Source organism: Opisthorchis viverrini, assembly GCF_000715545.1.
Source record: "Opisthorchis viverrini unplaced genomic scaffold opera_v5_333, whole genome shotgun sequence".
Lineage (NCBI taxonomy): Eukaryota > Metazoa > Platyhelminthes > Trematoda > Opisthorchiida > Opisthorchiidae > Opisthorchis > Opisthorchis viverrini.
The window spans coordinates 265,293-285,200 of record NW_008751992.1 but is presented as its reverse complement, the minus strand read 5'-3'; the positions used below and the strand labels follow the sequence as shown (position 1 = coordinate 285,200).

At 42.8% G+C, this 19,908-nt stretch overlaps 4 protein-coding genes across 4 annotated transcripts; all 4 read left to right on the top strand.

Moving 5' to 3' along the window:
• Positions 1-2,195: 2,195 nt before the first annotated feature.
• On the top strand, positions 2,196-3,020 carry T265_10105 (hypothetical protein; the record flags this gene model as incomplete). The annotated part of the gene is made up of 1 exon (XM_009176377.1): positions 2,196-3,020. The coding sequence occupies one exon, from the start codon at positions 2,196-2,198 to the stop codon at positions 3,018-3,020; it is 825 nt and encodes a 274-aa protein (XP_009174641.1).
• Positions 3,021-4,828: 1,808 nt separating this feature from the next.
• On the top strand, positions 4,829-5,053 carry T265_10104 (hypothetical protein; the record flags this gene model as incomplete). The annotated part of the gene is made up of 1 exon (XM_009176376.1): positions 4,829-5,053. A coding segment is annotated over one exon (225 nt), but the record flags the coding sequence as incomplete, so codon positions are not given.
• A 630-nt stretch (positions 5,054-5,683) lies between these two features.
• On the top strand, positions 5,684-14,411 carry T265_10103 (hypothetical protein; the record flags this gene model as incomplete). Its single annotated transcript, XM_009176375.1, has 2 exons — positions 5,684-5,889; positions 14,390-14,411. 2 exons carry the CDS (start codon positions 5,684-5,686, stop codon positions 14,409-14,411), a joined length of 228 nt encoding a protein of 75 aa, XP_009174639.1.
• A 262-nt stretch (positions 14,412-14,673) lies between these two features.
• Positions 14,674-16,836, top strand: T265_10102 (hypothetical protein; the record flags this gene model as incomplete). The annotated part of the gene is made up of 1 exon (XM_009176374.1): positions 14,674-16,836. The coding sequence occupies one exon, from the start codon at positions 14,674-14,676 to the stop codon at positions 16,834-16,836; it is 2,163 nt and encodes a 720-aa protein (XP_009174638.1).
• Positions 16,837-19,908: the final 3,072 nt, after the last annotated feature.

Here is a 19,908-nt window from a genome sequence, read left to right as displayed (position 1 = left end):
AGAACATAAGGTTGACGGAAACCCGGGGACTGCGTCTACCTGATGAGCCCCGAAAAAGGCGAAACCGGTTGTGGGCTGTCGACGGATTTTCAGCAACCTTATGAGTAGTACATTACAAAGATATAAAACGTATACTTTTTTCTGTATGGCTATCATCGATGTTATCATGAAAGAGTGACACAGATTTCACTTCTCGTGGAGTCAAAATGCTTTCAGGGGGTTGGCCCACAGATATCGGATACAAAGTCGATATGGCCCTTCTTGGATGTGCTGCTGTCAAAGTGCAAACAATATAAAATAATTTAGACAGTTTTGCCTCATGGTTTGGTATGATGAAAAATGCTGCTAACTTAGAGAGGAGGATCATAACAGTTATTGTCTTAATGATCATACTCTAAATTTAAAGCCTCAAGTGCAAGTTGGAGCTTTTGGAACAGGGCCCCTTTATATCCGTTTGGCTCATATTTTGATATGTGTATAGAAGCATGAAAAAAAATTAAGGAAATTTTGGTCTAAATCCCATACGTATTCACCAATGACCTGTTCTCGTGTTTCACACGAAATTTGTGACTCAGGATGAAATCACAAGAAACAAAACACGTTCATTCAGGAGCAAAGTAGTTAAACGGTTTCCCAAATTTATTAGTTCCGCCACAAGGAACAGCTGGTTAAGTGAAATACACTGGAGTGTAGCTTGTCTTACCAACGTTGTGAGCCCGTTACAAAGTTTTCACTCTGATGGCACTATCCTACCCAACTGAAATCATTCGAGTATGTCTCCAACGAAATTGAAAGTAAACAAAAGTTCGTACATCAAGCGCTTGTCTTCGCAGTGTATGAGGATGTCGCTTAAAATGAGATTCTGCTCAAGAGCTATCCACCAAGCAAGCTTGTTATAGCTGGTGATAAGAAGCTGATGACCAAGAAGCGGTCGCAGCACTTCAACTACTTTCAAAGTTCTATGTCCAACTCTCAGTTGAAACGCAATATCTGACAATTAGTCTTTTTGGACAAAAATTTCTTATAAGGATTGTTGCCAGTATGGGGCTGGGTGCGATGAGTTCACTGCCCAATTCTCGTGAGCAGACAAACACTATCAATACTATATCTTTGCTTTCTTGCTAGGTAATCTCAATCACCTTACTGCACTGCAGTCCTCCATCTCCGTGCTCACTGTGCTGTGGATCTAACCTGAGTAAATGAATGACAACGACACACTATTGGGAAAATTTTCCAACATAAACGCCGCTTGGTTTCTCATCTTACGCTTGAAACTCCCAACAGAAATTTACAACCTAATTGTTATCTGCTCACATGAAGACAGCTGAATGTCTTTAGCGTTCAGCCCAAATAAATTTCTCCCAGAGGAGCAATTATCCTTGCAAAACAACGGGAGAAATTTTGAGAGATATCAAGGAGTGTAGAGCACAGGTGTTTTAAAGGACGATGTTCTTCCTCTATGAATATTGTTCAAAACGGAGACCTCAGGTACATTCCACTGGGTTGTTGCTGTCGATTACTCATGAGTGAGACAAGACAGGTGTTTTAAAGGACGATGTTCTTCCTTTATGAATATTGTTCAAAACGGGGACCTCAGGTACATTCCGCTGGGTTGTTGCTGTCGATTATTCATGAGTGAGACAATTTATTGTTTTTTTTCTTTGTGAGATAATTCACTGATCCATCCGAACGTTATTGTCTATCTTAAACTAGGTCTACCTAATTTTCCTGTAGACGCTGGTGTGACACATTTAATGTAGCCAACTCACAATATATTATCTGCTTAAAGACCATTATTAGGCCGTCTTATGGTTTAAAGTTGTTCTGAAAATGTCTCTGTTTCAGCAGTGGTATGTAATGTGATTTCCATACTCGAATTTATCCAGGGGGTCATCAAAACATGAGCAAAGCGACAAAAGAGTTCAAATCGTTAGTTTTGTCAGTGCATCTCAGAGAGGTCGTCAAGGTAACAAGACCTAAAAGTTCAGTTTCGATGAGGTCAACTTAGCCAATTAGCAGAGAACGTGTTTGTCTACGGGCTTTAATAAGTCCGAACTCTGACTGTCCAATCGTTGTAGAATGTGAGGTCAATGCTCTCAGTAGGTGGTCATTAGTGAGAAGTCACAAATATGTAGTCATTATTTTCGAGAAGGATCTGATGAACGCACCTCATTTCGTTTCACTTCCCCTGCATAATGAGACAGAAGTGCATATTCAAATGTGCAATTCAGGTAGTCCAGTATGTGACCCTGCTACCAACCGACAAGTTCAGTCATGGAGTTCTCGACCAGAGACAGACGGAGCAGTTGAACAATACGTTAAGTAATCAACCATGGGCCAAACTCCGAATGTCTGAAATTGAACTACGAATGCGCGGGGCGGCGTGGTGGCCTTCTTCCACCATAAAAGGTCTCCTGATAACGGAAATTACTGGCGTCATTTCGTTTCACGCAATTCCTTCCTTGTTGGCCATTGGAGTTCAGTCACGTTTTGATCCGTCCAAAAAACAATACATCCTTGTGTTTCTACGCTCCGGATGTCACCGTGAGAAATTTGTTCGAGTATTAAAATCTCTCTGTCGACATGATTATCGTGTGACTGCGGTCCAGTTTGACGGAGAAGAAGATCCGAACCTCAGTCTAGGACTTTCAAATGATACTCAACTGGAATTCTTGTCGCATTCGAATAAAAGCTCATCAGAAACGAGTTTCAGTTCATCAAAAAGATCGGACGATGAACGCAATACACAGAAGAGTTCGGTAGAGCAAGAGCATCACAGGCAAGGGGTGTCTGATCTCCGGTCTGCCAAAAGCCTTCAGCGCTGTGTGCCGAACAAGTCCACAAGCAGACATGATACGGCAAACCTCCGTTCCGCCCCGGTGCACCACCAAGCTGACTATCAACCGGGGTTAAATTGGGCTGAACTGACACATGTGGATCAGCACCCCAGATTCGGCAGTTTTGTCAGTGATCGAGGACCGGTTTACCTTTATTGTGATCACTTTCCCATCACCGCTTAACCAAGTAATCGATGATACTCCGCACCCGTAGAGGAACTCGCCTTCAAACAAAATCTCTACACTGGTGTACTACTGGTTGTGTAAAACGGTTTGTCGGCTCATGAAACACCAGACGAATTATCATCATTTGACTGACGCTCGCGCATGAACGTGGAAGTGCGTGGAAGTTATTGTGCCTTTCCATCTTCATTACCCATCGCGTAAGCGGACTTCATTTTGTGTAAAAATTATAGACACGGTGATCGAACAGCAACGGCTGATTCGATAGTCGACTGATTGCAAAATGTATTTTGGTGAATGCATTGATGGATTTTTGCCTCCTTATTTGCCTAACCGCTGTCAACAAAACATCTGTATCTTATTACAGTGAGCATTACAAGGACATCGTTATCTCCCTTAAGGTTTCCGTTCTAAGACTTCCGTTTAGAAACACCTTCCTCCAGTTCACAAACAGGCTTTTCATTGAATAAAGTAGAAGTCCCATCCAACTCCAGCTAAGACCGCCATACTCTCAGCACGTGCATTTCTCCTGATTAAGCAGGTAGTTCAGGTTATCATTTACAGATGTCGGTTGTCCTAGTTCTCCTGAGTAAAACGCTGGAGTTCCATACTTTTTAAAAGCGCTACTCCAAGCGTTTTATTCTGATTGGATCTTGCTAAGCGGAAATAGCGGAACCAGCCGAATCATTTTGTGGCTAGCAGTTTTCACCAATCGCTAGAGCATTATGCGGCCATGGTTTTCGATGAAAATGGTAAACCCACAGTAAAACGGACACCGCGTTCCTGAAGCACCCAGAAGGTGAGTTCCAAACAGGACGGAACTCACACTGAATTAGTCGTCAGGAGTAGTCACATTCTTAATTTACAGTTAGCGGCTTCAGCTTCATGTCTTTAGGGCATGATGACTATCGGACCAACTATGGGGATCGTTTAATATAGGGATTATTATAACAAACGCCCACTCACGAGATAGACCATATTCTGCCTCCGCATAGTATTGGTCAGTGGCTACGTGGTCTCTCTTCCGACACTGCTTAGTCGACCCGACGGCTCTCAGTTAGAGCGAAACTTGTGAGAGAACCAACCACATCGTGCCTTAGCGTGATTAAATCCGCTTCACGAGCTTTCTGTCCTTCAGATCCCTCACGTCGGGCAAACCATTCACATTGATGAGGTGTGAACACTTTTACCTGTTCAGACGTAAAGGATCAGATGCATCCAGCGTGCTTTGGTGGGTCACTGTCAACACACTTGTCATGCGTTTCAGACAATCGGAGTCCAAATCCCGACACGGTCAAATATGCACAATTGGTAAGCTCCATTAAGAGCAGAGCTCGGGTCCAGTATTCCCCACTTCGGTATGGATTCACGGGAATAGAAAAGCCAGAACAGTAGCAAGACTGTATAAACGAGATGTTAGGGGTAATATGTTACTGTCCTTAGGTATTCGAATTTTTCGGTTCAACCAAGAAGTTATTGAGGTGTCAGTTTAGGATGCGCCGACGACGATCCATGCGACGCCCATAACGAGGTCCGAATGCATCACTTCTACTGCTTGAGCCCTCCTACTGCAGTGTGTCATCTTAGACAAGGTATACATGATGAACAGTTGGCTTGCCCATTGATCAGCTAATCATTACTTGCATGATGTCTGTTCATGATTGGGTAAGTCCGCTACACCGTAAGCCTGTATTCCCTTCAAATGATTGGTCGATTTTCCTACTGATTTGCTCCTTGCGTTTGTAACATCACACGAGTCCATTCCTAAGTAAAGCATATCCCCGACTGATGCCTTCTGATTTCGTTTAATGGCACTGCAGTCAACGGTGGAAGGTGTCGGTGAAGAGAAATGTGTTGGCTTTTGTGACGTTGGGACTGGCCTCTCGAAAATCGCATTCAACATCTTTCTCTCGAGTCGAGTGCGTCCATCTGCCATTGTTCGTGGGAATGACTGTCCGTATCATGCCTTTGAACTGTCTCGAGCTTACCGATACACAGCACATGAAGTTAACAACCAGGCCTTCCGTCATTGAAGGTCAGAAAATTATTCATGAAGGAATAGTTACTCACAACTGTATTTGAATGTGCTTAGGAGTGCGCGTGCGTCATATGAATGAACATGTTAGCGTTCATTTGAAGCAAGAGATTTCGCGAAATATACAGTAAGCCACCACGGGGTCATATCCCACAAATGGATAGGTATGTGGTTCTCTTCTAACAATCATATGCCGTGATAATAATGGTGTTCGAAAAACAAAAGCACCCGCAACCAGTGGAGTAGCATTACACTGTAGCAAATTGACGATTCGCTGGATTTTTGAGAAATTTCAAACAAGACTTATCCTTTTCAACCTTGAAGAAAAACCAAGAAATGGGCTGTTGTACGATACACCGGGACACCCACACCCTGAGATACAGTAGCAGATACAGCATCAGCAGCGCAGTTTAACGTCCAGGTTCAACAAGTTGCAACTTTGGATGTCACATTTTCGTATGAATCAAATGTGATTTCTCCCCCACCATCAACCTTGAAGTAGCAGCGATCGAACTCAAACGTCCGTTCCTGTTTGCACAATCACAGCATCCAAGGCAAACATTGGAAATAGCTTTGGAAATGTTCACTTTATTCTGTCCCAGCTAACATTTTCATGGTTTGCATTGAAATGCGAGTAGAAAACTCCATTTCGCGGGTGAAATGCTACAAAGGATACGCAGATGACATGTTGATGATCACAGGACAGACAGGACTGTTCCAGGCACTGAACACCACTCATCCAAACATTAAGTTAGCAGTCAAACGTGGAGTGTGTGACATAGTCTCCTTTCTCGACATCCAGCTGACCCCCCAATATGACGGAGTATTCCATAGGTTAGTTCAACTAAAACACATTTAGATCATTCACTACTTCCGTTTCGCTAGTTTTGTACCGACACGCCAGGTGAGTCTATGGAATAAACAAATTTGTTTGCAAATGGGCGTATTTCACCAAAAACAGCATACTTCAGATAAACAAGGTCCGGATTTATTCAGTCTCAAAACAGGTGGAGTTAGTGGAACTGCGTCTAATCCAGGCTTTGGAATGAAATTACTATGCTACCAAACCTGGAATCATGTACAACAGCAGCTGAATCCCGAGTTTTGCAATCAACTACCACTATCCGGACATGTCATCTTCACCTTTGCTCACCTTTTGGAGTGTGGGTGCTCGGCAATCTACATTTATGGACCTGGAAGGCAACTAGGACCCAGATAGTCGGAACACATGGTCATTGAGATACAGCAACGCATAAAGCAATCCCACCCACAAAGTCCAAATATAGATTCGAATACGGTGGCTACTGAAAGGCCGATACCATCTTCATCAATATCCCGTCATTTAGTTGAAAGTGGGCATCAGATCGATCCGTTAGCTAAGTCCTTTATCCTGTACAGAAACACCAAAATTAAGGTGCTGCAGTGTACTGAACGCAGTGCTGTCACAAGATGGAAGTCCGAATAGTGTAAACACTGAGTATTGATCAAATCGTTGATACTTATTTACATCCGACATCCAGACGGTAAAGCAGCTTGCTCTGCTTTGTCCATTTATCCGACATTATTCTGTAGTATTCTTTAGAGGCGACAGCAGCCCATTTCTCTGTGCTCCCTTTGGGATTTGCTTGGTGTCAGTGCTTTTGTGTGACTCACAAAGCTTTAGGCACAAAACATGGTCAGTTTTGAAGTGATTCATATTTCTGTGTTTCATTAGATATGCGCCGTAGAGTATCAAGCACAAATAGAGAGGAAGGAGGAGCCAGCACGTAATAGGACCGTTCCACGGATTACGGGAGTAGTAAAAACGCAACGCAAAGCTGTTTCTACCCATACAGAAATGGCTTCAACTTGCGAATAAAGTGGGTCTCAGTAAGTTTTGCCACTAATGCTCAGAACGCGATATCGGATGGGACCGTTTTATTTATTGGATCCTTTTGCCTAATCAGGTGAGAGGCAAATAATGGAGCCTGCAGTGGGGGTTGATCTGATATCCTTTGATCGTGGTGCACCGTTTCGATCCGTTCCAATGATATTTCTCCTTTAAACCGACAGCACTCAACAAAAAGCACCTTAAAAACCTCTAAGAAAAATCTCTGCCCCAAAAGGATGATAAATTCGTGCTTCGGGTTGACCAACAGGCTCCTCACCACTAGTCGTACATTAAAGTTTTTCAGTGTTTGGGCCACCATGATTGACATCCACATGAACTTTAAGCTCGACAACAATCTCTTCGAAATAGGCATCTACAGGATTAGACTACTGTTCCATGGAAAGTGGGGCAGCCTTCCTCCCTTCATCGATTTAGAACAAGACCAGGGTCGTTTCTACCCATACAGAAATGGCTTCAACTTGCGAATAAAGTGGGTCTCAGTAAGTTTTGCCACTAATGCTCAGAACGCGATATCGGATGGGACCGTTTTATTTATTGGATCCTTTTGCCTAATCAGGTGAGAGGCAAATAATGGAGCCTGCAGTGGGGGTTGATCTGATATCCTTTGATCGTGGTGCACCGTTTCGATCCGTTCCAATGATATTTCTCCTTTAAACCGACAGCACTCAACAAAAAGCACCTTAAAAACCTCTAAGAAAAATCTCTGCCCCAAAAGGATGATAAATTCGTGCTTCGGGTTGACCAACAGGCTCCTCACCACTAGTCGTACATTAAAGTTTTTCAGTGTTTGGGCCACCATGATTGACATCCACATGAACTTTAAGCTCGACAACAATCTCTTCGAAATAGGCATCTACAGGATTAGACTACTGTTCCATGGAAAGTGGGGCAGCCTTCCTCCCTTCATCGATTTAGAACAAAGACCAGGGTCCATTTCGTCAGTCTAATGTGGTGCGGAAAGTGGATGTTAAACAACTTAAAGAAACTTCGAACATTACAGGAGGAACACAGTAGAGTTCGAAGTCCACTCGTTCTTTACAGCCAGTCACTTGGAAAAATTCCATTCGTCGCCCTACTCGACTGTCCATCGCCACCCTGAAAAGCGTTGTCCTGGACGACAAGTGAAAAAATGGACGATTGCAGAAAAATGCAGTGAAACTAGGGTGTCTTTCGCGGTGGCTCGGCCATGTTACATACATAGCGATGATACATCAACATCCTCAATTTCCAAACAGTTTGTGAAAGTGTATTAATAAATCTACGTTATGCATATTCGAAAGTAGTAGGTTGTATTAACACCAATCTGGATAATGTCAACATGTCGACTATTCATATATGCCCTACTGAACCCATATTCAAAAATGGCGCCGTGGGCACTTAATACATTGATGTAACCGAAGAGTAACCAGTTTCTCATTAGTGGAAATAGTTCTACAGAACAAATTCTCAGCTTTTATAATTGGCACTCAGATGAATACTTATGTTTTGACAAAAAATCCTGTGATGATCTTGAAAACAACGACCAGAATACAGTGGTAGAATCTGATATTGATGTGTCAACTTCGATACGGCCATGTGAATGTCAGAATGACCGCCCTCAAGGAATCAAAATACTTTAAACCTCAGTTGGTAGAAGTTAGAAGAGGGGAAGAAAGGGCTAGGAGCTAGTCAGAACCACGCGTTTCATCGTTGGCGAAAAATTGGATTCAGAGCAACAGTATGTATGAAAGCTAGGATCCGTATGTGTCTATGACTCGAAATTGTACTACGTGTATTTTTATCTGTTCTCACTTCACCCAAGAGAAATTCTCGATCTGTTTGTCAATGTTGGTCGTTGACGCAAAGTTGTTGTCCCAATGGCTTTCCCACAAGGAAGACTGCCGAACTCAAACTACCTGGACTATTCCTCGTTTGTGCCCACAGTAGCACTTTGTAGTAGTACGTATTTTTAAACACTCCTATCACATTGGAGATAACACCGGGACTCTCATCACGTGACTCCTGGAGCTTGAACTTTGAAATAAACGTGGTCTGTGGGAATTTTGAAATGAGATTTAACAACACTTTGAGATAGGATATACACTAAATAGGACAGAAAATGTCAGCATTTTGGAGCTAAATGACAAATCGCAAAAAGAACTCCAACTGGCCAATAACTCTTGGATCTCATAAAAATGATGAGATGTAGGTTCCCCCCAACCCTAGTTTGCTGGTGACATGGGAACACAAAATTACTTCTGTTACATACGGACCTACTAGCTCTAGGTTTGCTCAACGAAAAAACCAACGACAGCCAAATAAGTTTAGTGCTCAGACATCATTCAGCGAAGAAGACACTCGATTCTCATTAGGAAGAAAGGGGACAGGCTTTTTTACAATCTAGAATCTTCACTTATGTCTAAGCGGCTGCTATTGTCCTTTTGGTTCCTCACTTTTCCGCCATATAAATTACCACTACCATTGAGAGGAAGAAGGCCTTCGCTGAGAAGTTATTTATTAGCAGATGCCAAGTGACAAGTTATAGACTATTGGATAAGGGAGAAAAACTTTCATTTACATCTTATTTACAAAAGCTGAACATCCATCTTCTCTTGAACGCATCTTCTTTCACTTTCCTGGATGTTCATGGACTCAAATCATTCACCGCCCAAATCCAAGCAAATGCTACAAAGCGACTCCGAAAATTCCGCAACAAATCTCCCTTTTCAAGAGACGCATAGCGAATTTACGAGAAGAAAACATACTGCTCGCATGCCTCCCCATCAGTAGTACCACCGTTACACCATGACTATCAAATCATGTAGAAAACCTTTATTTTAGTAGGTTCTCAATCCTAGTCCTTGACCTCTGGATAAAACATTTTAACTTAAGTTTCCAATCCGATTTTCAGTTAGTTTACAGTTTGTTCATCGATTTTATTCTGAGATCGAGTCTGTCAGCAAAAGGACAGGCCGAACTCTACCCTGCCCTGTTTACTTGTATTTTGAATGATATTTCGTGGAATTAAAGGTTAGGTATGCAAGAACAATCGGAGTGCTGACGTGACTGGCTGCATATTGCTTGTATATACCTGTGGATTAGCCTCGTGAATTTGGTCAGCGTTCAGCTTAGCACCTCCCAAAGCTTGAGCATGTTTTCCAGGAGCTTCGCGCAGAAAGGTTTTCCCTCCGCTTTGGTAGGTCAACTTTGTCCGTTTTAAATAAAGATGAAGCGCGATTTCAAGAGCCCGGTACTAATAACATTTCAACATGGATAATACATGCGAGTTGAGAATCTGTCATTAAAAATATTGCATCGTACAGTAATATTACACCATGTTCCCTCAAACTGGGAGTCCAAAACCTCGTCAAAATATGTTTACCTCTTGGAAGCCACATGGAGATGGCAGTGCTCACGCTCAGTACCCTTCTGCACTCTCCATCAACTTGAACGAAACATTCGATTCAAGGCTGGAGTAACCGCACGTGTATTGCATACCAAAGGTGCACCAACTACTCGCTCTCAATACAATTAGGGGCACTTCTTACCATTACTTTAAAAAGGCGAGTTATATTTTTTCCATATGGAAAGCATCGTTCATTCTCCTCTAGTGGTCTGCCAAGTTATGTTGTGGTTTTCATCATAAGTGAAAAAGCCAGCTGTTCCGAATAAGTACGTTTCCTCGTCAATATTCCCCAACCTCACAACGGTCCATTCTGACGCATTATCCCCAGGAGCATAATTTCACAGAAACAGTTGGATGGTCTCCTTTTTACTTGATCTTAGCAAAATACTTTTGATACGTACCCATTTGCAACTGAAGTCCATTTTGCAAAAAGCAAAAGACTGCCAGGAGCAGCGGCAACAGAGTTATTTGTTCGGGTGTTTTGGCGTTAACAAGTGAGATATACCTAAAACGAGCTTCCGAATACATGAGCGTAACTGTTTAACTTGGGACCGGCAAGCGAATCAGATTTTGTGCACCATCTCACTACTCGCTGGCTTCAGTAGCATGATTATTTGGAGGTAGATATCAAGGAACCTATTGCCGAACAACCGGAAATCGGTCAGTGGGTACGCGGTACAGCGCACAGCCGTTAACGACGCCCTTCAACTAACCAAATAAGTGCATATAATGTTAAGCTAGCTGGAACATGGCCCGATATACATCATGTGACATGTGAGAGGTACAAAGTACACCGGCTTCCGCGATTTCCATCTCCAAACGATAGCCTGAGATTTGAGAGTTTGTGAGACCTGAAAACGTCTCATTTTTGCTGCTCGCAATACGATACCAAGCTGATTTAAAGTTGTATCATATACTAGCACTGTAAGAAAAACCAGGCGAGGCAAAACCAATTTATTTCAGGAAATTTTGGGAATATATATATAAGCATAAATATATAAACATAAATATAAACATTTACTATCATCTCTCATGCTAGGCACTGATTACGCATTCGTCTGGGACATTCGCCATCATTAATTTTGTTAGTTTAACTTTTAGCTGCAGTAATCAGTTCTGAATCATTAACAGTAGTACCACTGAGGGGAAGTTGACATCTGGGTTAGCTAAATTGGTGTTACCGATTCATGATGCTCGTAAGCACAGTTTTTTCTATTATCTATTTATCTTAGGTGTTTTTGATTAATTCATTTTTTTAATCAAATCACAATCGTCTCTTTTCGTAACTTCTGCCTATAAACCTAAGAACCTGTAGAAGGTCGTGAAGTGCGCACAGCTGGTGTTTCAAAAATCAGATGAGGCAGCTGTACAATTCTTCCCAGATTTTTTACACGGACTGACTCTACGTACGAGACGAAAGCTCGACTGAAAATTCGGAAACCTCTCCGCACTACCAGTAGCTACTCTGCTTCGGTTTAAGTCTCCCCTTGCCGAACTTTATGCTGCCCAAGAAGGATGGTCCTCATCCTTTGTTTCTTCATGCGATAATAGGTGCAGCATAGCACTGCATGATAGTAATCTGTTGTTTCAATTTATTGCCTTGGCTGCTCCCAAAACAAAGCCTTTGTCTGATATGGTTTTGGGCAGGGGACATGTCTCGATAGTGTTTAGTGGTTTGTGGCCGTTGCATAATTTGAAAAGTAATTCTTTGCACTCCGACCGGTATGGCTTTCAAAAGCAGTTGAGTTTCTAAATGCCGATTTCCAAATGTTGGCTATTGTCTATTGTTGAATTCGAGTTTGCTATACCAATATTACTGGCAATCAGAGTGGCCTAATTGTTTCCTCATACTTCCTTTAATTCACCTTATTAGGGTCTTCATTTCATTAGATCCAACTCTTGTGGTTTATTTGATGGTCGGTTTCTCACATAACTGTATTTTTATATACTCTTAGGCCTTCTCGACGTCATGCTACAAATTTACTCCATTAATTGTTTGGGTTCTCGGTTTTGCTCCAAAAACGTGATCGCCCAACTGTCGTAGCGACGATAGTCTTTCCTCAGTTGCCCGAGCCCCTCTATTTTGCTCGGCTGCACACGACTCCAACCGCGTTTTATTTGTTTACTGATATGTCAAACACGATTATGGCCACCTATACCAAAAAAGCGTTCTACAGGAGTCTGAGTATTGGTGCAGCTGATAAATTTAGTAATTTTTGCCAACTCCCTTTGTAAACTGAGTCTGGACTAGTAGACATTAATCTATAGAACTACGAAAAGTGTCCGAGAAATACTCACATTTACACAAGTCCGGGAGCGTTTGCCTACAAGTTTTGAGTGAGCATATACTATTGCTGTCCTCCGTTCAAATCCATCGGGGATGCAATTGGAATGCACTTCACACCTACAAAGTGTAAGGTACTACTAAAGGACTGGGTAGGATCAAACCCAAACCTCATGCCTGCAAAGCAACCAATCGATATGGTAGATAAATACACATGCACTTGTGCAATTTATAGTTGACTGGCTAGAGAAGAGATTGCTCCTTAAATCAGGAAGGCCAGAAACCTGAAAGCAAAAACCTGACGCCTATTTCGCTGCGTGACGTCAGCTAAACCAAAGGCAGAGTATACACTGCGGCTGCTCGATCTGTACTGCTTTACGAACCAGAAACGTGGCCTATACACACAGTAGACGTGCAAAAGCTAACAGTGTTTGACCATCGGAGCTCAAAAAGATTTGTCTGGGTCTGGTTAGAAGGCCCGATTGACAGTGGTGAGATATGCCAGATGGCCTGAGGAAAAAAGGAACTCTCCCAAGGTGGATGAGTTACACAGGTTCTATAGGCTACGCTGGATTGGACATGTAGTTTGCATGCCAGGGCACCACCTGTCTCACCCTTTTCGTCCAGCCCTTGGCTGAGCAAAAGTGATTGAGAGTAGAACGTTCTACAACCTGGCAGCGGAGTTGACAACTACATCTTTCCTAGGACCCAAATTATCAATGATCAATAACACTGACAGGCGTGCTTCAGTCACGCCGTTGGCAGCGTCCGTGAATCAAAGCTATGACCTTTAATGCGTAGCCGTTCAACTTCACGTTTCCTCAGTTGAATAGGCTGCTTCAGTACGAACTAACTTAGTATGTCATCACTTCCAGTGCTCCGCTACATCTCACCCATTCTTACACTTTCCGGTGACCATAACTGTAGCAGCTGGAAGCGACGTACCATCGCTAATGAAGTGAAACAGTTGTGATGCTTCTGGCACTAAGAGCTACTAAGTTGAGCTGGTCAAGCTCGATATACAGACTGCTAGCATTTGTATAAGTTAGCCTCAGTGTTTCGTTTCCGGAACTTCAGGTGTTACATCAAATAGAAATGAGAACCCGAGGTGTTGCTCTCTCGCACACATTCCACTGAGGACATGTACAGCTATGGAGGCGCGATGGGGTGACAGTTATCTGCCCAATACTGTCACTGTTCGCACTTTTGCCAAACTATTGGTAAATTCATTGGGTTTTCACATGGTGAGGGACCTGCTGATAAGGAAAAGCAATTGCTAGGAAGGATTTGAGAGTTGTGACTGGTTCGAAGCCCAGCCTAGAAAAAACATGAAACGCAACATCAGTAGCAGCAATTTTAACAAACCCTGCACAGTGAAGAACAAAACGGTAAAAACAGTTTCATGTTAGAATTGTGGTATTAGAAAGTTAGCATCCATCCTGACGGTTACACTATCCTGTTCAGGATTAGTAAGCAGTTTGTAAGATGTTAAACTCATGCGAATAGGCAATTTCCGTCTGAGGATGGGGATGCCTCCGATAAGAGGATGTGAGGAAAGGAGACGATAGAGAAGCTGAAGTTAGAGGTCTAGAATCAATGAAGCAGGAAAGAGCTAGGCGACTAAATGGGAAAAACAAGCACCATTAAGCTTACCCTCACTGCAGGCGGCAAGTATCCACGAATAATATCAGTAAGATTTTGTTTCGCACACTTCAGAATAGGGTAGCAACCGTCTTGATGTTCACCGTCTTCTCATGTGCTCATCGCTTTACAGATGCCGAAATGCTATTCAGTAAGTTGTTTGTAAGCACATCCAATGTCTTGTACAGACACACCCCTAAGTAACCACACGAACGGATTCTCACCAAACTGTTCCTCCAAGTACGTTTTAGAAAGTGCTTTGAACTGCATTAGTACTCTTAAATTCCACCTTCTGATACATTTTCCTGATCGATTAGCAAGACCGTCTACCAGTGTTACCAAAAAACTCCCATGGCAGATACTATAAAAAACCGTGTTCCGCCACCTTGCTTCTGGTGGCATTAGATTCATAAGTGGATGAAAAGGCATGCGAAAAAGAACAGAACTGGGAAGGAGAAGTTTCGACTTCGTCACCTGGATACATTTCCGGTTGGTCCGAATGAAACATGCACGCAGCAGGTAATCAACCACTGGATGGATCAAACAAAGTCACGTGCATCAATTGTTAGAACGCATGGAAGGGTTTGTTTGAAATTTGGTCCAGGAGGTGTAGCTTCCAGTAAGGCATTTTGGTGGCCTGATTTGCATCAGAAAGTTCTACCCTACCAAAACTTGAACGACGCCTATCTATCATCCAACAGAAGTTCAGTTGTTTTGTGCATCGACATTGTTTCAAAAGAACCTTATCAAAGAAGAATTCACGTGCTCAAGGCAAAAAACAACGAACAGTGCAATCGCTTGGCAAATCTGTTGTGGAAACTGAAAGCGGTCCCGACTGCATTTGATGAAAAGCCGGTTTCCAGACCCTGTGTCGATGCGGAATTGAGCTTGAATGGAGTGGATGCGTTGAAGGCCCAAACAACGAGTATGGAGAGAAATATCGAGAATCAAAGTGTGTATTTGGATGACGCACGAGGTGCCAAAACGAAAATACCTACCAGATCATTTCTGGTTGCACAAGTGGGGGGATTTGTTGTCGGTAAATCTGAATATGTGGATGAAAATAGGATTGAAAATTATCTGGCGCAATCTCAAGACAGGCTTGAAGCTAACAATATTACGTTTGACATTTTGACGGTACACCCTGATGGGCTTACTCTTAAACGAGGAGATTGGTGGCCTCGCGATGAAGAACAAAAGTTGAATATAAATGAACTCAACAGAGTGGACTATTGCAAATCTACGGACAACCTACTTGTATTAGACTATAAATTTCCCGAGTCGAATAAAAGAAGAATATGTCTGTTTGCAGCTGACACTCCGGAAGAACGTAAGCTGTTAGTTAAGCAAATAAAAGATTTGAAAACACAAAGGAATATGAGCCCATGCACCGACTCAGCGTCTGAAAATCAGAGAAAGAACACAATGTCTCAAGAGTTGAGTGGTGAGGATTACAATGTACCAATTTCCCGCGAACAGCACAGTGACAAAATACCTACCAGTATGTCAAAAACTTGCCGGGCTTCTCCTGATAAGAAAAGAGAAAATCAAAAGGATTCTCCCAAAATTCTCAAGTGTGAGAAAATCGGTCGCGAGCCGAATGGTCCTCAGGATTTTCCCAAGCGGTCCATTTATCAATTTCCTCTGGATCATGTGGATGCTTTCAGCGTAGATGCTGAAGAAATACTGGACCCTCAAAAGATCGAGGACTATTTGTCAAGAAAGCGGCAAGTTACATCAGGAGAGATGGTAATTATGGAGATCGATAGTGATGGAATAAAGTTGGATAAGGGTTTATGGTGGTCTGAAAACCCACGAGTACTGAAACGAACTCAATCCGGCATTCACGCCATATTTCCGTTACCGTCGGACGATAAGCTGTGGGCTTTAGCTTACTTCACATTCGATTTAAGACTTAAACGAGTGCATATATTTCGCTCATTTTCACTCGAAGATCGCAACAAAACCATCGCAACATTGAGGAATTACGTCAACCCTGATATTTCAGCCATTATTAATTTAGCTCGAGAACTCGGTCTGAGGCAGAACGGTCTTGATGGGCATTATGTCACTTCTTGTGCGGTTAAAGTTGGTCAGCAAGGTGGCCATGAGAAAATACTGACGGCAAACTCTACTGGGCGAAATAAAGAAATCGTGCTATCTCCTAGAAATACGCCTATCAAAAGTACTCCATCTATACATCACCAAATGGAGCGGTACGACAAGGTGGATGTAAAAGATACAATTGATCTCCAATTTGACGAAGAGGACGACGAAAGTGAGCCTGTTTATCTTATGATACACTTGACACCATCTCCCACGTCGCCCAACGTTTTACGCATATCCTCAAAACCTTTAACGACGCGTAGCACTGAAACTTTATCCAACGGACGTAAATTGGAGGGGCAGTATGCCGGACGAGGTCAACGAAAACCTGCCAGCAACTTTTCGATGAACACGGATTTAAACAATATTGAGGGTATTGAACGCTTGTTACAAAAGGCAGAACCTTGGTCAGCAGAATATGACAACCTAGTCGCGAATGCAGCACGACAGCATATGCTCCAGGAACACGACTGATACTGCTCTTTAAAACCAACTGCTTTATTTGTTCGTAAGCCGGGAAAGCAAATATTTTACCGAGGAGGTATTTTTGGCTTTTTCTTCCTTGTTTTTATACTAACAAACTTGCAGAACATTACCTCGCAACTATTCTGCTTACGCATTCGATGGTCGTAGCAAGATGGCGCATATCTAGGTTTATGGACACCAAAAGGCTGAGTGCTTTTCATGTACGCTCAGAGTTTCATGGCCATTACTTGGATGGATTTTCGAGAAGAAAAAACCGAATTAAATTGTGTTGTTGCTTGAGTTGTTTCTATAATAAAAATGTCTGTTTACTCAGCTGAGAGGTTCGAACGGAAGAAGTAACGAGTTTTGAGTGTATCAAGGTCGTCCTGGTTAGGGAATAGTTCATGTCGAGTAGTATAGGAATCAGTGTGTTATGAATGCATAAGCGTCATGGCCAATAAATTACTGGTAGTTGTTGATTACTCAAGTCTCACTATCGATGGGTTATGGAAATATCTCCGCAACCATGTTAGTTTTCTGGAGAAGGCAATTGATAAGGATAGTGTTCGCTTTGTCGGATGAGGGAATTCTCGTTGTCTGCGTGTGGACTTGCAGACTCGTAGACGAAGCATTAATCAGTGCAACAGTGGTGTAAGCGAGTTCCATGGTCATTAGCTTTCAAAACATGTGGCATTGAGAAATCATAATTTTTATGCTACATACTAGACCTGGTGAAATGCAAATGCAGTAGTTGAATGACAAAGGTGAATCCTAATACAATATTTGAACGTTGATGCTTGTTAATTTTCAATCTCTGACTTCATTAGCCTAAGCTTTAATGCGTCTGTGACGAGCTTCAGCAGATTGTCCGATCTACAGAGTCTAGGAATATCCAGAAGGAGCGCCGATGTCGCAAGCTAGCACAATGGATGTCTACAGTGTCAGGTGTTTAGCGCGGCAGTGAACTGGTTGCTCTTGCTATTTAGACTTGTGGGCATTTTTAGTGTCAGAAATAGTTCTTGTGTTTCATTTCAGAAGATCTTGGTACGTTTCGCTTTTGACACAAAAGCTTCATCAGGCCAAGTGAACAGGTCACAAAATTGGCCAGGTTATAAGACAGACGGGGAACCAATCAGTAAGTTCTCTTCAGACTAAATCAGTGTTGAGTGTCAATTAACGGCTCTTGTCGGCTAGTGTGGGTGCCAAAATCTTGAATCGATGTGTTGGAGGGTTCCAAATTAGTTCCGATCGCTTTTCGTTCCTTAATCTTCCACTTCAGAGTGTTTCACTTGATTCGCCTCGGGTGCCGCTGTTAGATTTTCCTTTGTGGGGGTTGTGGGGGTTGTGAGTGTTCCGACAGTTTAGTTTGAGAGGGGTTGAGGTCAAGTGGAATCCAGGTGATGACTACTCTTCCTACTGATGACCGCACACCAACACGTGTCAGCTCGAGTGACCCACGCACACATAGAGGAATAGGAGACGATGGTGAGAGGTCAACTATTTCCGGATTCTTGAAACAGAACAGACTAGTAACATGATGATAAATGTTATTAGATTCTACGACCAAACACAGGAGTACAGAAAATTCTAAAGCCCTCTTTTGGGACTAACCTTTTCTCCACTAGAGGTATAGTCGGCTTTCGGCAGCTCACATTGAACAATACTAAGTAGCAGGACCAATTAACTTACTCTTTGGAGGGTGGGAGTGATTACCGCAGTAGATCTGATTTATTCTGAAATGATTTCTTGGGTCCGTCCGACGCACCTAAGGGGCGGGTGCTTCGCATGCTTATATGCAATCCAGCCTATTCACGCTGTCCGTGCGGCCCAAAGGGTTGCCTGATACAAACAGATAATGGTGACTGAAAAAACGGATGAAAAAACTAGAAATCAGAGAGTTTTGAGAGGCTCCTCTAGGTTTCGTTAACAGCACTTCCCTGAATGACAGTGAGAACGGCCTGGCACCTGGTGAAGGAAAAATGGTGTACGTGTAACTAAAGCTGTTGTGTATAAGCCCCCAAAAGTCTCTGTGTGAACAGACCTTACCAACACAGTTCACCATTCACTCATAAACACACTCTCGGAGCCAAAAATTAGCATTCTCGTACGCATAGCGTGGTTATGTTCTCCAAGTCTTCTCAATGTGAGTGAAAACAGCCCAGAAGCTTTATGGCATGAGACACAGACTAGATTCCTGTGAGGTAGTAGCTGTGTATCACCGTTTCATGTCCACTCCCGGTAAGCAAAAGCACCAAAAGTTTGTCCAGCGTAATAACATCCGCATCAGAACTTCGCATTCCAGTTGCTTTGCTCATTCAGCGGGCTTGTAAGCAACACTGAGTCAACAAACGGCATCTAGCATTATGTATTCGGTTGAGAAATATTCAGTCTGTGCAAATTTACTGTAAAATATTTCCTTGAGTCTTTTTCACTACACCGCTTTCCATGACCAAAGATGAGATAGGCCCGCTGATGCGTCCAGGTAAAATTATTCTCCGAGTAATCTCCGAACCTGAGGTCACATTAGATAAGACCTTTATCTAGTTTCATGTACTTGAGGTATGATGGTGCTGTCTGCACTGTCCTACTAGAGACCCGTCAGTCCAGTGTACTCTTGGTGGAAGTTGAAGCAAGTTGAATCGTTGGCCGTTTTTTCTGTTTCGAGAAAACATCACTTCGTCGTTCCTTCAAAGTGGTGACAATTCCTAATTTGGGATAACATCTGGTGACCTTTCTGAGTGGTGCCACTTGATCTATGATACCACATGCACTAAAATGCGTTTTGCGGAGGGACGAATTATTCTTCTTCACCATTCCGAACAGTTAACGTCCTTGTGGTACGCTACTCTCCGGCCTGAACTCAATGGTTTGAGTTGTTTCGCAATTTTAGTAATTTAAGTTTGCAGTTGGTGTGAATTGGAGCCGGATTCAAAATGGAAGCGCCAAAAACATTTGAGGCCAAGAATTGACCAGTAGTACGGTGAACATGCCAGATAAATCGATGCGCGACTTACATCTAGCTGTCAGTCGCTACAGCAAAAGATAACATAGACGACCGTAGAAACCTGCGATTGGTCAAAC